This window comes from Sarcophilus harrisii, chromosome 3, assembly GCF_902635505.1.
Source record: "Sarcophilus harrisii chromosome 3, mSarHar1.11, whole genome shotgun sequence".
Lineage (NCBI taxonomy): Eukaryota > Metazoa > Chordata > Mammalia > Dasyuromorphia > Dasyuridae > Sarcophilus > Sarcophilus harrisii.
The window spans coordinates 483,420,455-483,438,670 of NC_045428.1; the positions used below are offsets into that span (position 1 = coordinate 483,420,455).

At 35.0% G+C, this 18,216-nt stretch overlaps 1 protein-coding gene across 1 annotated transcript; it reads right to left on the reverse strand.

Moving 5' to 3' along the window:
* Window positions 1-230: 230 nt before the first annotated feature.
* Window positions 231-922, reverse strand: SLN (sarcolipin). Its single transcript, XM_031961095.1, has one exon. The coding sequence runs from the start codon at window positions 858-860 to the stop codon at window positions 765-767; it is 96 nt and encodes a 31-aa protein (XP_031816955.1). The 5' UTR covers window positions 861-922; the 3' UTR covers window positions 231-764.
* Window positions 923-18,216: the final 17,294 nt, after the last annotated feature.

Consider the following 18,216-nt stretch of genomic DNA (forward strand, 5'->3'; position numbering starts at 1 on the left):
ACCCAAGAATGCTTGTGTTGTAGTCAAGCCCTTTGTCATTTTCATGCTTAGAATCCCTACCCTGGTCATAAGTGGGTGAGCTCCCCCTTCTTAGGAAGCAGGATTTTGCTTACAAGCTTTTGAAATTCCTCTTCCTAGTTTAGAACCCCCTCTACTGATTAATCCCAGGTTGTAGTCAAAAGAGATGATGTTAGTAGAGAGGAAAGAGAATTCCAAATGATGTTTTTTGAGGTTTAAATTTTTTTATTTAAATGACAGCCATAGTGACTAATTACATCACATTTTCTACCAAAGAGCTGATTTTTAATTTACTCTTGAAACAACAATGGGGATAGAGGCTGGCAGAGGGGCTGACAAATAGGGAGCTGTGGAGGGATGGAGAGGGCACATTGTACAATCCTGTTTCACAAAGATCCCCATTTCAAACAAGTGATTTTTTTTATTATTAATATCTATAGTGTCAGATAACATATCCAATGCTCACTTGAAAGCAACTTTTGCCGAAGAAATTTTGGAAAAACATAAAATCACATTGCCACATATCATAGAAGCATGGGATCACAGACTCAAAGCCCTAAAACACAGATTTGGCACAGGACAGAGATGATTCTGCAAAGATAAAACCCTCATCCTACCCTAGCTACATCCAAACATAGGTAATTGCAGGCAAAGGCATCCCTAGGCATACTGCAGCCCAGGAAAGCTCCCATGTTCTTAAGGATTCCTCTGTGCTCATCAAGGGCAGGATCTCCAGCTTCAACTTCTTAGTATTGATATGATCTCACTAGCAGCCATATGAGGATCACAGTTATTAGGACCACAGTAAAGTTGAGAAACAGTTCCCTCGTGGATCTCTCCATGTTCAAGATGAATCAGAAGGAAACTTGAGGGAACCTTCCCGGGCAACTGTCTGTCCTTTACCTCCTGTCAGTGAGCAAAAAAGAAATATACACTGAAGCTGTAAAGCTCCTTTTATTGCTTGGAATGGATGCTATTTCTTTCTTAGAAGTTTATGGATGCTGTTCTGAAGGCAGGAGTACAGGGAAGCTTCCCACCTTCTCCAATACCTGCAATTTTGCAAACATCACATCAATATAATCCTGAAAAAATCTCTCACATAATAGTCGGTCGTAGTAAGTGCTAAATTTGGATGCACTATTATTTTGGTAAGAGTTTGTGCTATTTAGTTTTAGTCATGCTGTGTTAAGATTATAAGCTTCTCAAAAAAAAAAGGAGGGGGCTATCTCTTGGTATCAAATATTGCACAGTACCTGGCATATTTTGGGGTGCTCAAGAAATATTAAAGAATGGTATTATACTAACATTTTTATGAATTTGATCAGATTTAAGCACTTACTAATCATCCATGATATAGATAACACTGTGACTATATGCTTTTTCTCCAAAAACCAAATAAATTGGGACAGCTATGGAGATAGGACTTGAATTCAGGTCCTCTGAATGCAGAACCATGATGGATCTCTTTATAGACCACACACACACACACACACACACACACACACATACAATCCAACCCAGTAAATTCAGTTTTTTTTAATCAGTTAGATAAAAGGGGGACTTGCAAAGCAATGTAAAAATAAAAGGTATCAATAAAAAATTATTTTTAAGTAATTAAATTACATTTTTATTAGATTTTTTTCTGTTCAACTGACTGATAGAAGAATGGAGGGGGGGGGAAATAGCGAAAAATGAAGAGAAAGAAAAATAGGCCAGAAGTCCTTCGTTCAAATCCCAGCATTCCATTTTACAAACTATATTACTTAAGGCACATCGCTTTAACTTTCTAAGTTTTCATTTTTTTAATCTATAAACTAAGAATAATAATACCTGCCCTTCCTACCTAACAAGAAATCTGTGTGGCTCAAATAAGAACATTTTTGAAAAGTTCTACTGAATATCTGCTACTATGATTAATATGGTATTTTAAAGATAGAACCATACACAGCAATAAGTCAGCAGGACTTTGGAGATGAAGGAAATAATTCTAATACTTTACATGTGTAAACTAATTTATAGTTTTCAGAAAATTTTTACACATTTTATGCCATTTAATATTCATGATAACCCTATAATACAACTATCATTCCAGTTTTCCAATGAAGGAAGAAGAGTCTCAGAGAAATTTAATAGTTTATTCAAAGATCACTCACTTAGCAAGAGAGACAAAGTGACATGGGAAGAGCACTAGATTTGATGTCAAAAAGCCTGTATGACCTTCAGCAAATCATTTTACTTTTTTGGGTGTCACCTCCACTGGAAAACAAGTGGGGTGAAATGAATTATTTCTAAGGTCTCTTTTAGCTCTAGATCCTAAGTCTAAGCACTGAGGCTGAACCGAGCTCATTTCTTGAACAGAACTGTGTACGACAATAGTGAGTATAAAAGAACGTGTGGGGTTAGATAAACCATGAGAGTCTTTCCAGCTCTGAAATTCTGTGATGACTGATTACTGGGATTAACAAATTTAGTAGAATAGAATAGCTGTAAATTCCCAGTAGAGTATTCTCTTCTGATAGGCTGGCTGACATATTGCCTCTTTCTTATTGCTTATCTTGCAGACTTACTTGCTCTTTGAGGGTGACCTTAAATAGACTTGTTACTATGCATCATAAAGCATCTCGCATTCTCACACTTGAAAACCAATTTTAAAGTATTTTCATCATTAAACCAAGAAAATGTAGTACAAGGGCACTTTGGAAACTAAAATAAATAAATAAATGAAGATTATCAGCCTGTGACAGTTTTTAAGAACTCGCAGGTCATTTTTACAAAGCTGCTGTTTCTTATATAAAAAGCAAAGTTATTAAGAATTAGGAACAGCAAACTTTTATTTCCTAGCAAATTTTCTTCAAGAATTTAGCACTATACCTGGCACAAAGAGATGGGGACTAAAGATGTGATATCATTAGTATCATTGGTTTGGTCATTTCTATCATATCCAATTCTTGTTCACCTCAACTAGGGTTTTCTTGGCAAAGATTCTGGAGTGGTTTGCAATTTCCTTTTCTAGTTCACTTTACAGAAAAAGAAATTGAGGCAAACAGGTGACTTGCCCAAGGTCCTGCAGCTAGTAAGTGTCTGAGACCAGGTATCAATTCAGAAAAATGAGTCTTCCTGACTCCAGGCCCAGCGCACTATCCATTGTACTGTATTGGTATTGGCCCATCATTGGTATAAGGAATTCCTAGGTGTGGAAACTCTGATTACCAATAAAGGATAGCATTTTCTCTGCAATTTATAGTCTTAACAAGTTGTTTAGATTGTTGTTCAAGGTCAGAGAGCCAGTGCATATCAGAGGGAGGACTAGTCCTGTTACAGGAAGGTTCACGGTTTCCTGTCTCTGGGGCCAGTGGCTCTCTATTCACTATATCATGGCTCTCTTTCATCTGACATATAGTAGTTGCTTAATAGATCCTTCTTGATTAATTTACTTAAAGACAATTTTCACCACTTTTCAAACTCAGAGCCAAATTCTCAATCTTCCATCCAATTTTACTTGTGTATCCTCTCATGGACTCATAGATTTTGGATTGGAAAGGTCCTTAAAATTCATCTAGTCCAGTACCCTCACTTTAAAGGGGAAGAAAAGGAGGCAAAAGTAACACAGGTGTGGAGACAGCAATTAAACACAACCCTCCACCCTTGAATCCTGTACACTTTTCACTCTATCGCACTACCTCTTGATGTAGCATTCCCCCAGTAAGGTAAGAGGCTCATAGATTTAGAGCTGAAAAAAACCTCAGAGGTCCAGTCTAAAAGGAAAATAACCTCATAGAATGTGGGGGGTGAGAACCCTGAAAAAACTATTCACTTTATTTTTTAAGGAATATTAATTATATAATGTTTATTTCCTCTAAGCACATTTTTCAAAATCAATTTTTCTTACTCTCATTTACAACTTTTACACACACACACGCATACAGATATTCAACATAAACATTAAATCACAATTGTTCGTTACCAGTTGAGGATAGATGATACACTCTGGTTTGGATCTTGATCCTGAGCTTTTGCTCTGCTCTCACTGCCCTTCCCAGTGCAGTCTGGACTCCCAGTCTCTGAGCAGCAACTAAAGTAGTCAGCCCCTGGGAGGAGGGCCACAAGGGTGGTGGCAATCATAGTGATGTCATTAGCCAAGCATTTCCAAGGAGAAACCTGGACAGATGGATGGCTATTTGTGCTTTGGAAGGCCAGAGGGTTGTACTAACTTACACAAGATAATTCTGTTCTTTGTTATCAATTGCTATTAAAATCATGATGATCTCAAAAATTCTGTTTTCCACTGATTTTAGCAGTGTTTGATTTGGAGCTTGTAATCTTTCACTGAATCCATGTGTAGAAGGTTTTAACAAATATGGACTGCTGGGTTTGCTTTTGAGTCTCAAGAATTAAGAAAAGATTAAGATTAACACTGTAACAGGACATTTGGATGTCATGCTCAGCACTCACACCAGGAACAGAACCAAGCATTAGAGCACTACACCAGGACTGAACTAATTGAACTAGAAAATTCTTGTCCAGTCCTGAATGAAGTCATCTTTAGTTTTTTCAGAACTGACTAGAGGCCAGACAAATATACTAGCATTTGCACCTGTTGCTGCATGATATTTCAACTATGGTTTTCTCTGTAGGTCATCACACTAGTATATATTTTAATCTAAGACAACTGTGGAAAATGTGATTGGTACCCTTCTATAACAAGAAAAATTATTAGTATGTTTCTGTAGTAAAAACTCACTTAGTTGGACAAGTTGGAACAAAGTCAGCCAATATTCATAAAGAGAATGTTTTTTTTTTTTCCTCAGGCAGTATAGGGAATTCCCTGACCTTTCTTCATAAAATGCAGATGAACAATTTATAATCTTAGAGACTTGTCTGGGACATTGAGAGGTTAAAGGATTTAGAAATGGTCACTCAATTAGAATACGTCTGAAGAAGGATTTAAATCAAGATCTTTCTGACTTAATCCAATCCTTTCCACTAAAACAAGCTGGACACACACACACACACACACATACACACACACACACACACACACACACACACACAAAGTTCATGAGAAATATAAATTATAGAGTATCTCTTCAAATAATACTTTTTACTTTTAAATAACTATAGAGAGTAGTTTGTTAATTATTTAGATTATCTGATCGGATTTTAGTTGGGGTAGGCTAATAATGGCAGCTAAGTGAAGCAGTGGAGAAAGCATTAGGCCTGAAATCAAGAGCTTCCTGAGGTGGCACCTACCTCCCAGGGTTGTTGTAAGGATAAAATGAGATAATATTTGTAAAGAACTTTGCCCTCTTTAAAGTGTTACATTAATGCTAGCTATCCCTCCTTGTGCCTATGAGGCAACTGGAGTTTTATTTTTACAAAGATTATGGCAGATTATTTAACCTACCACTGCTCCTTGGCTACTCTTTTAATACTATAAATTGCAGAAAAGTTTCCCTGCTTTAGTAGACAGAGTTTCTATCTAGCAATTGAAATCCCAGGTCCAATCCCTACCCTTCTCCTCTTTTTAAACATATTTATCTCATTTGAGCCTTATGACAATAGAATAAGATAGGTGCTATCATTAATTCCTTTTGACTGGTAGGGAAACTGATACTCAGACATATTTAGTCATTTAGCCAAAATAATATGGCTAGAAAATTTCAGAGGTGAGATCTGAACCCTGGTTTTCCCAATTCCAAATTCAGTATTCTTTTCACAATAGCACCCTTTGTTTTGTTGTATGGTCATTTTTTAGTCATGTCCTCTTCTCCTTGACTCAATTTGCAGTTTTCTTGGCAAAGTTACTGAAGTATTTTGTGCTTCCTTCTCCAGCTCATTTTACAGATGAGAAAACTGAGCCAAACAGGATTAAGTGACTTGCCGAGGCTCACAAAGCTAATAAATGAGGTTAGATTTGAACTTAAGAAGATCAGTCTTCCTGACTTCAAGTTGGGTGCTCTATCCACTGTGCCATCTACCATTCTTCAAATGAGGAAGCTAAGATTCAGAAAATGTACATCATTTGCCTAAATTCACATTACTGGTAAATGGAAGAGCTAGGACTTAAATTCATATTTCAGATTCTAAGTCCTTTGCCCTGCATATACAAAGTAAGTGGAACGAACCTGACAAAGCTTCACCTAGTTTTTTAATTACTTAAATTGTTGAAATGCAAAGGGAAAGCCTTTTAAGAGGCAAAGGAAACTCTCTAATTCTCATAAAGAATCTTAGTCTTAATTTTCAGATGAAAAAATTGAAACCATTTCTAGTCATATGAAAAGGCATTCTAAATCACTACTGCTTAGAGAAATGCAAATTAAGACAACTCTGAAGTACTATTACATACCTCTCAGATTGGCTAAGATGACAGGAAAAGATAATGATAAAAGTTGGAGGGGATGTGGGAAAACTAGGACACTAATACATTGTTGCTGGAGTTGTGAACTGATCAAACCATTCTGAAGAGCAACCTGGAATTATGCTCAAAAGGCTATCAAAATGTGCAAAACCTCTGACCCAGCAGTGTTTCTACTTTATCCCAAAGAGATCATAAAGGAGAGAAAGGGTCCCACATGTGCAAAAATGTTGTGGCAGCTCTTTTTGTAGTGGCAAGAAACTGGAAACTAAAAAGTGGATGCCCATCAATTGGAGAATGGCTGAATAAGTTATGTTATATGAATATTATGGATATTATTGTTCTATAAGAAATAATCAGCAAGATGATTTCAGAAAGGTCTGGAGAGACTTACATGAACTGATGCTAAGTGAAATGAGCAGAACCAGGAGATCACTGTATACGGCAACAGCAAGATTATATGATGATTAATTCTGATGGACATGGTTCTCATCAGCAGTGAAATGACTGAGACCAGTTCCAATGATCTTGTGATGAAGAGAGCCATCTACATCCAGAGAGAGGATTGTGGGAACTGAGTGTGGATGAAAATATAGCATTTTCACTCTTTTTGTTATTTGCATTTTGTTTTCTTTCTTATTTTTTTCCTTTTTGATCTAATTTTTCTTGTGCAACATGATAATTGTGTAAATACGTATACATATATTGGATTTAACATATATATTTTAACATGTTTAACATAGGTTACTTGCCATCTAAGGGAGGGGGTGGGGAGAAGAGAGGGAAAATTTTGGAACACAAGATTTTGCAAGGGTCAATATTGAAAAATTATCCATGCATATGTTTTGAAAATAAAAAGTTGTAATAAAAAAGAATGTAAAAAAAGAATCTTAGTCTTAAATAGTTCAAATATCTATGAAAAGGCCAGCAAGACCATTACCTTTCTCCAGAGAACAGATTATTTCAAAAAATTTAACTCCAACCACTCATCTACATAAAACTCAATGGGAATATGACTGATCATCATAAATAAAATAGAGATTAAAACTGAGGAAAGTCACCCATAAATCAGGAAGAAATAATAAACAGGGGAGGTTAAATCTCTCCTACTTCCTTCCTGGAGATCAGAGTTATAGACTCTGAAGGAATTAATAAGGAGAGGCTTCTGCCAATCCTAGGTAGAATCATTTCTCTTTCTGAAAGACTTATGGCACTTCAGCTAAAAAAGATCTTTACAGAACTCCAGTTGAAGAAATAGTACCACCTAGACAAACGTAGCTGAAGGTGGTAAAAAGCTATAATTGTCCATGAAAAAGCCACTGCTGGGTGTCCAGCAGCTTGACCTGTCGAGCAGAGAAACTATGGTTTGTGATGAGCACAGTGGTCACATTAGCCATTCTGAAATGAGCTGCCTAGGAACTAAACAACCATCTTAGCCAAGTTGCAGCTGGGTCCAGTAGCTAAGCAAACTGCCTGATCCATCCCAGCACTCATTGAGCCCTGGCTAGCTCAGTAGCCAATGAATCTGCTTGACTCATTCCAACAGTGAATTCACCTATTCATCTAAGACATCATACTTTGCAAGAAATCAATTCAGTTGAGCACGGGAGCAACTTTCCATCATCAGTGCTAAACTCCTTAGCAGAGTTCATGAAGACCCTCCAGAAATCAAAACAAACAAAAGAGACCAAAAAGCCTCCCCAAAATCATGAACCTGCAGATTCAAATTGGTGAGTTAACTTGGCTCAATATGTACCCTACAACCATTATACTTTAAATCTGTGCCTATTCTTTCCCCTCACAAACTGTCTTTGTAAGATGTGTATATACCATGTTTTTAGAGGAAATGCTTTGTAACTTTTCTTCCTATTATGTCTCTGAGTAAATATTTTTCTATGCTAAAGAATTGATTCCTTATTATTATTCTATAAAAAACAATCAGCAGACTGATTTCAGAAAGGCCTGAAGAGACTTATATGAACTAATGTTAAGTGAAGTGAGTAGAACTCAGAGAACATTGTTCAGAGCAACAAGAAGATCATATGGTGATTAGTTCTGATGGACATGACTCTTATTAATTGCCAGGTGATTCAAGCCAGTTCCAACAAACTTGTGATGAAAAGAGCCATCTGCACCCAGAGAGAAGACTGTGGGAACTGAATGGATCACAGCATAGTATTCTCACCTTTTTTTGTTGTTTGCTTGCTTTTTGTTTTCTTTCTCATTTTCTTTCCTTTTTGACCTAATTTTTCTTGTGCAGCATGATAATTGTGGGAATATGTATAGAAAAATTGCACATGTTTAACATATATTGGATTATTTGCTGTCTAAGGAATAGGTTGGGGTGAATGTTGAAAACTATTTATACATATTTTTTAAAATAAAAAGCTAAAAGAAAAAAAGAAAAAAGATTTTATTCTACTGTCTAATTGTTAACAAGAAGCAGACAGGTAAGAGCTCATGAGTTAGTGGTATAAAGAGAATAACCATCCTCAGGACTGCACTGAGAACTCTAAAAATAATAGTATTCCCTCTGGGCACCCAACCTACTTAATATTAGTGCAGGCTGAGGGAACAACACCAGATGGGATGTCACATGATGATTAGATATAACTGATAATTAACATATCTTTTATATATTTAAAAGAGTGTGAGTGTTGTTGAATTTTTTCTCTTAAAGAATTTATAATCATCTCCTTATAATCATCCATATATTATAATTTTATTCAGTAAAATTTTATAGATTAGTAGTACTGCATAAACCAGTAAGATTTCTATATAATTACAAATTTATTCTATCCAGATTGCCATAACAAATTATCCCTGACTATAGATGACAGCTCTAAAATGAGGTCTCTCAGAAAAGAAATGTATGTATGTATGCATACATGCAAACATATATGTATGTGCAATAGACTGTGTGAGTGATAAAAGGAGAGCTGACCTTGGCCAGTTTAGAAAGCCTGAGTTCAAGTTGAGCCTCTGACATATACTGAATGTGTGACCCTGGACATCACTTAACCTCAAAATATTCTAAACAATTAAGATTATAAATGGCAGAGAACTGAATTTGGAGGGGAATTTCCTCCTCAAGAGTTTTCTGTATCAATAAGATGACAGGTCTAGTCTATATCTATATATTTCTAAATATGTTTATGTATAAGTATGTACATATGTACTTTCACGGGGAAATATCACACTAAATTAGCAGAAAATGTATTCACTATCAAAGCAGGGCTTTTCACATTTCTTTCCGCTTGAATGTTTTATTCATTTTTATCATTACATTTTCTCTCTTGAACAATTTGTTCAATATCCAGATTATTGACAAAGATGACATCTACCATCTGGATGCCATTTTCCCTTCCAAGGAAAGCTTCTAACCTCACTCTATCATCCCATCTGCCACATTAGGACTACCTCTTTCATTACTGTTTTCTAAACTGTTTATGGAATAATAGCTTTAGACTAGAAAGGTATCTTAGAAGATATATAGCCCAATTCCCTAATTTAATAGATAAGGACACTGACACCCAAAGAGGGACTAGGTCACACAAATAGCAAGAGATAGGGCTCATATTTGAACCCTCCTGACTTCAACTCCAGTACTCTTTCTGCTACATCACACTGTCTTCATGTTTCTAATAACATTACATGTTGATGCTAAAAAAAAATTAAAATTAAAATAAATAACAACTTATAATGTACCATCTGGCAGACTCCCTTTCATTGTTCCCTTATTCCTGACCAACACTTAAGGGTGTTATTAGACTCAGGTTTTTTACAGGGCCAGATTTAGAGGGGAGAAGAGGAATTGTGATTTATATTTGGACCAATGTGGTAATGGAAGTTCACTCTAATTCATGCACACAAAAAAACTTGCATGTGTTTATATTCACAGATGTACATTTTCTATTCTTCAAAGCTCGGTGACATTATTAAAGGGAACATACAACTCTCTGTATCTTCATTATAACATAAGCCCAACATGGCTTGATGAATTTTATGTTTCTTCCAGCAATGGGCAATCTTGATACAGTTTCTGTCACCGCATGCCTTGTAACAATATAGCAGCCTGGAGTGACAGAGAGTGAGTAATAATTTTAGTACAGTCAAACATTCACAACTAGTTGGTTGCCATCTGGCAGATTCCTCACATACAGTCGAATCTTTGACTCTGAGCCTTTGCCTGGATATTCCAAATTCATGTAGTAATCTCTTTCCTCCTCTCCACCAAATCCTAATCCTTGCCTCTTTTATGTTACTTTTTATCCAGATATTTTCTCTTTGTATAAAATTAGGGTAAACCAGGATTTATGAAGGAAATGACAAGCCAAATTTAAGAAACACTTCCCTCGATCATTATTCACCCAAATTGCTTATACTACAATATGTCTACATAGCTAGTACTTAACATGGATGTCGGAATATAAATTTTTGAAGTATTACATTCAACATATAATACAGTTTGACTGTATATACAATGCTAAAACAATGAACAACTTTATCAATTCAACAAAAAAGCTGCTCAATTCAATGTGTTTTGGGGGAAAAAAACTATCAAATTGGTGGTCAGATTAAATGAATAAGCAAATTAAGTTTTAAATTATCTCTCTAGTTGTCCCTTTAAATATTTATCAAAATCTGAACCAGAGACATTAAAGTCATCTGCTATTACTGTGCTACTTTCTATGTCTTCTTGTAATTCAATAAATTTTTTCCTTTATAAATTTGAATGTTGTGGCATTTAGAGTATAAAGGTTTGCTTTTGGTGTTGGTTTGTTGAATTTGATTCTTTTCGGCATAATTTGCTTTCAAATCTTATCCCTATTTGTATTATTAATTTTTGTCTTTTCTTTAATGTGATAGCATCATTTCAACTCCTCTTTTGGATTTAATTGGTGGATATAAATCTTCTCATTTTTATTATATGTGTGTCTTTCCTTTTCAGTATTTTTCTCTAAGCAACAGATTGTAGGTTATCACTCTACCCAATCACTCTTTAATTCTAATGGATTTTCTAATCTCTTCGCATTTAAAATTATAAGAATTAGATTTATGTTTTCCTCTATTTTTTACTCTATTATATCTTTTTCATTTTTCTCTTATAAGATAAATTTTATCTTTACAATTATTTTCACTTAATCTACTTTAAGATAAACCTATTCTCATGGGCACCTTTCTCTCTCACCCTCACCTCTACTTGTCAATCCTTTCCCTAGTATTATAGTTTTACTTAATTTATTGGGAGAGGCCACCCAATGGACTCTCTATAATTATTTTCTTTCCCATCTGTTATGGAATCTCCTCTGTAGATACATGCTTTCCCTGGTTGTTCTGGTTGTTCCTGGAACTCAGATTCCACTTCTCCTGGGGCAAAATATTGTCTTTAGAGATACAATTCCAGTCTCAAATTTTTGTTTCTACAAAGAAGTTTCTATAGGAAGTCTAGCTAGCCAAAAAATGTATATGCTGACTGAAGGAGGCATCATGGAATGCTTAGAGCTTGGTCAGACATGGAAGACTTCAAGGTCATCCATTACATCCTGGACCAGTCATCCGGACTTTTGTCCTTCTACTGCACTTCAATGACTAAAGGAGAGAGTGAAATTAATAACTTTGTACAGCTCTGCCTCATTTAAATCCAATTCATGCAGAAGTCAAGCTATCCACCCTAAAACGTCATGGACTTCTTTGAAAATGAACAACAAATGACAATACAGCAATAATTCTCTCAAAGAAAGTAATCTTCATGAGCACAAATTCCCTGAAAATTACATTAATTATAAGGTCCCTATTTTCCATTAAAGATTATATCACACCCCTCTTGGGTATGTTCTTCAAAGAGACTCCTTCTTACTAGTGAGCTGACATGTTCCCTTTTCTTTCTCCCTTTTTCAAATCCTCTCTTTGCCACCTTGCTCATTCTTCTGTGGCTTCTCTTCTTTCTGAGAGACAGCATGAGTTATTTTTCCTTTGTTGTTTTACCATTTGTTAATAAATGTTCATCACATATTCCCTTCTATCTTCCACTTTTCTTCTCTGCTTTTATGCTCTCTTCCATTCTGTAGCTTAGTTCCACAAAATACATTGATTCATGTGGAGGAGAGAGATTTAGTCCATGGTTTTCCAGACCAGTTCTTCTGCTACCATTATTCCTTTTTCTTTGAGTTCCAATTTAGATTTACCCCCTAGTGAACATTTAGAAAGAAATTTGTTAATGAATCCTCTGTTGGTATATTTTTGGAAGCATAAAGGGTTAAGTGATTTGCCCACACAGCTAGGACATGTCAAGAGAATGAATTCAAATTTGAACTAAGATTCTCCTAACTCTAGGGCCAATACGCTTATCTGTTGCCTTTTTTTTTCTTCTTTTAAATTATGCAGTGTAGTTTTGTTTTTGTTTGGTTTTTTCCCCAGCCTATTTTTTTCTTTGTTGTTTCTAGCTATGGGGTAATTTACATCATTACTAGTGCTTGCCTTAGTAATTGCATTTGTTTACCTTTGTGATCTTTCTAGGGTTGAGTATTTGCTAGTTTGATTTCCTGCTTATATCATTTTAAGGAATGTTTCAAAGATCTCTGTTTTTTACAATGTCCTTTTTTTATCATTAAGTTCAGGTTTTCTGGTTATGCCTTTTTGGTTTTTATAATGAGCTCCTTTGTTCTTCAGAACACATTGTTCCATTTTTGATGGGTACAGAAAAGTCTTATTATTTAAATTTCTATCTCCTTATATTTGAAGGTCCCTTTTCTGGTTACTTGCAGAAGACTGGATGCTATTTGTTGTTGAAATTGTCACTGAAATTGAAATTACTATGTTTCTTGGAAATTGAAGCAAAAGATTTTTTGTTTTATTAGGTTTCTGGAGTGATTTTTTAGATTTTTCTTGATTACAGTTTTGTTTTCTGTATTCATATGTTCTGAATAGTTTTCTTGTATTGTTTCTTGCATTGTAGTAGTCAGATTTTTTTTAATTTTTCATGTTCTTCTGGTCTTCTGGGAGGCATATGTTTTCTTAAAGTTATTGCTTTTTGTTTCTCTTCTTTCAAATAGGCCTTCACTTCAGTATATTGTGTTCTCAATCAATTGTCCCCTTTTACTTCTTTGGAAAGACACTATCATGGATTCCTGTTTTTCTATTCTACTAATTATTTTTATTGTGCAAGCCATAAATTTTGCCATTTTTTTCCTTTTAACTTCTTTCCAGACTCTGTTTTCTCTTTTGAACTCTTTCAGAACATCTTATGATTTAATGATCTCTTGAGAATCCACAAGGTTCTGTCTTTCACCACATGTTGATTCAATTTCCTTTACCTTGGAATATTTATTTAGAGAAGTTTGTAACTATCTCTCTTCTGATAGTAGTATCTTTCCTAAAGATTTATCTGCTTGAATTCTAGATTTTTAACTGAGTTTCCTTTCTCTTAAGAGCTTTGGTAGTTCAGGGATCTTCCCCCCTCATATTTCCCTATCACTCACTTTCTGACTTTTGTGGTGGGTTTATTCCTGGATCTCAAAGTATGTCATATTTTTCTTCCACTTTGGGTAATTGATTTTTTTTTTACTAACCTCAATTCTAGTCCCAAAGGACTTTTGGAGAGACAGGACTTACCTGAAATGCATTCTAGTACTCTTTCTTTCAAGACCAGGCAGCCCTGAGTATATACAGATGCCCTACCCAATTTACTTCTATCTTTAGTTCTCTGGATTAATAAGGTCATTCCCAAGTAGAGCATGGTCCCTCCTGAATCTTCCCTTCTTCTGAAAGTGATTGTGACAAAACTGAAATCCACTGCTTATCGTCAGAGATGTTGGGGTGCAGAGTATGCTGTCACTGGGTAAAAGGAAATTAATAAGTGAGTAGCAGAGCAGTCTTTTGGGTCAGCTTGTGAACAATGATGGATTGTGGAAATTGAAATTTTAAGTGAATAGGTTAAGGATTACTGATCTACACTGTTAATTCATATTACCTTTTTCAACTTCTTGGGTTCTTGTCCTGCAGAGACTAGCTCTCTTACACAATCCCTCTTCTAGGGATTTTTCAGTGAGTAGATTAGAGAAAATATCTACTTGTCCATTTTATCTGTCATGTGACCTGGAAATTTGCCCTTTTAAATATAAACTCAGTTGGATTATTCTGTCCAAAGAGAGATGTGGGAAATTCCCGTAATGACAAGCCATTGCATAAAGTTGACAAGTATATTGATTACTGTATCAAAATAATAACTGTGCATAGAAGCAGGAAATAAAGACAGGACAGAGGCAAAATTTTATAGTCTTCTGCTCAAAAATGCAAATTACTCATGAATCACATGAAAAAAAGTTTGAGTGTTCTTTGGGTCTGTAATAGGATCATAGAGTTAGAACTAGGAGGCCAATTTAGCCTAGAATACAAAAAAATCAAATCCAACCCTACATATATACTACCTGTATGATCTTAGACACATCATATAGCTTCTTTGGACTTCATTTTCTTCCACTATCTCTATAACTAAAATATCATGAAATGTTAAAACACCCAAAGGAATATCTTTAATGTTATTTGTGGTGGGTTGTTAATGTATACCAGTGGAGGGAGCATTTACTTAAGTGATTTCTCTATCAATCAAAGTATTTATGGTAATTATCTAAGGGTACCTAATTTAACTTCATTAACTCTAGTTGTTATACTTCACAGAAGATAGGGAAGAGAATCTGATCTCCTATTTCAAGCTATAAATCCTGCACCTTAAATAAACCCTGAAAAGAGTCAAGGATCAACATTTGACATCTTCACTTTATTAGATGTTTTTGTGTTATTATTTCACTTTGAAATGGACGTATTCACTTGGAAGTTGTAGGGCTGAATAACTTATGTAAGGACAAAAAGTATCAATAAAAATCATTTTAAAAAAAGAATCAACATTTGACATTGAAACTCTAACTGTATCTTCTCCCAGCAATAATACATTAAACATCTTTTGTGGTTAAACACTATACTCTCTGGGAAATGTTTTGCAAGATTAGAAATTGAAACAGCTTCTTCCTTCCTTCCTCTGCCTTGATTTTGAAAATGAGAACATGAGTCTGTGAATTCTACAATTTTATGACTTGCTGGGAAATTTCAGTGGTGACTTTTCAAGAGGTGTTAAGCTTCTGGCCTATCACTAGTAATTAATATAGCATCAGGCTCCATTCTCAGTGTCACAACTTTACACCCAGAATCAAGATAGTTAGTGTGCTTGCCTAAAGATAGAAAACCTTTAGTGCCTTCTCTAATACTCTGTCCCATTAACAAAGAAAAATAAAGGAAAATCAATCAATACAATGATCATGTTCAACTGTTTATGCCATGTTCTATTCCATAGTCCTCTTCCTCTCCTCTAAGAGAAGGAAGAAAGCAAGTTTTTTTTTTCCCCTCACTTTTTCCCCAGGACTAAGATTTAGCCATATTCTCATTCTGCAACGAGGAGGGCAAGGTATTTCTTGTTTATTCTGTTCCTTCTCCTCCCTGTACCTCTAAGGTTGTAACTGGATACTGAAGACATACTGTACATTTTACACAAATCTGAATGTCAGTTTTCATAGTTAGAATATCATTCTAATTGAACTCTGCCCTAGTTAGACTACATCTGGAGTTCAGTTCTGACCATTACAGTTTAGAAGAAAAACACTAAAAGACTAGAGAATATATAGGAAAAAGTATAGAAGAAGGCAAGCACGGACAGGAGGCATAAAATAGGAAAAGGAGGCCTAGAATTCATGTCATATGTGGATTGGTTGAGTGAAATGTGGATGTTTTGCCTCCAGAAGAAAAGGCTGAATGATAACATGATGACTTTCTTTAAATATATGAGTAGCTCTCATATGGAAGTAATGGACTCATTCCTCTTGTCCTCAGAGGAGAGAGTCAGAAAAGAAAAGGGGTGAAACTGAAAAAAACACACATTTTGAGATAAAGAAAATTTTCCCAAGCTTTTGAACTTGGAACTCTCCAAGGGTAAAATGACTTCCCTTACTAATTGTACTCCCCTCTCTCTATAGATTTCCAGGTAAAACTTAGGTGACCATTTATTGACTGAGTTATACCAGATGGCCTTTGAGGTACCTTTCAAATCTGAGATTTGGTGATGCAGTATTATCAGATCTCATCAATTCCAGCCTTACCAACATCTCCAGTTTCTTCCAAAAATGTCTGTTTCTCCCTTCAGGGTAAGAAATGTAAAGTGTGGCTATATAGTGATGTGACTATATATTAACTATAACCCTAATTTAAATAATATTTTCCAAGGATGTAAATTAATTAACTCATTTCATATTTACAACTTTTTCCTTGATGTATTTTTGGAAGAAGAAACAGAATCATGACTACATTCAACCCTCCCACCAATTCCCCAACTTTCACAAATAGCACAACCATTTAAGATATGCTGAATAACATGTCTTGGTGGTTAGTTAACATGATTACACTCCTAGGAGAAACCACAGAAAAATGTATATACCCTCTCCCCCCATGAAGACCTAAGAATAGAGATCCTCCATCTTCAGGAGAAGGAATTCCCTGCCAGAATATTTTTGTAAATGTTTTATTAAGCTGGCACTAAAATTTTCAAGCTGAAATCCAGAGAAGCAAACTTATTAACTTTGTTTCCAGGAAGCATACGTCTCTGTGTGTATGTGTGTGTGTGTGTGTGTGTGTGTGTGTGTGCGCGCGTGCGTGAGTGTGTGTTTGTGTGTGTTTAGGCATGTCTGGATCAAGGTCTGTGTGTCTATGTTTCAAAAAAAAGACTAAGCTCTCTTAGAATTGTCTGTGGTCTTTGTGATATCCACAGCATATTGGCCCCTATATTCAATTCCAACATCATCAGAAAAGGGCTTTAAAGGACATGAATACCTGCAAATGATGAATGATTGCCAAGATCTTGAATAGCTGTTTATTCTAAAACTAAGGAGCACCAAAAAGAAAAAAGTTCTCAAAAAAGTGGGGAATATGAGGAAAAGCCTTCTTATGTCATGAGTAGATGATAGCCTTGGAACAAGTTTTTAAAATACTAATTCACCATCATTGATGTGTTGTTATTTAAATAATAGTTAGATGAATTGTTTTTTTTAAAAGAAGTTGAATTTCAATAGAATGATATGATTAAACAAAGCTTAATTTAATAAAGGAGCATGTATTAAAAGGCATAGTACTAGGCTGGTCTTGGTAATACTAACTCACATTTGTATAATAATTTAAGGCTTGCAAAGCACACTCCTTATAACAATCCAATGAAATGCAAGTAGTATCAGAACCATTTTATAGATGATGATACAGAGGCCGTGCAAGTTTAAATTAATTGTTCATAAATTCATAATTAATCTTCTCATCAATGTGGTGATGCAAAACAATTCCAATAGACTAGAAAATGTTATCTACATCCAGAGGGAGAACTATGGAGATTAAATATGGATTGAAGAATAATATTTTCACTTTTGTTTGTTTGCTTGGTTTTTCTTTCTTGTGTTTCTTTTTTCCTTTTTGTTCTGATTTTTTTTTCACAACATGATGAATATGAAAAAGGGTTTAAAATGATTGTATATGTATAACCTATATCAAATTGCCTGCTATCTTGGGAATGGGGGAAGAAAAGGATAAAGGAAGAAAACCCTAACCCTAACTTTACAAAAATCAATGCTGAAAACTATCTTTACGTGTAATTAGAAAAATAAAATACTTTTGAGGAAAAATCCACTTTAAATAACCCTTTAAAAATACATAGCTAGGTGAAATAAAGACATTAAATCAGTCAACAATAATTTATTAAATGTTTCCTATATGCCAATCAAATCAATAAACATTTATTAAATGCCTACTATGTT

What these genes read in the sequence shown, in the direction of transcription:
- SLN (XM_031961095.1), bottom strand. Translation starts at nt 860, where the DNA reads ATGGAGAGATCCACGAGGGAACTGTTTCTCAACTTTACTGTGGTCCTA.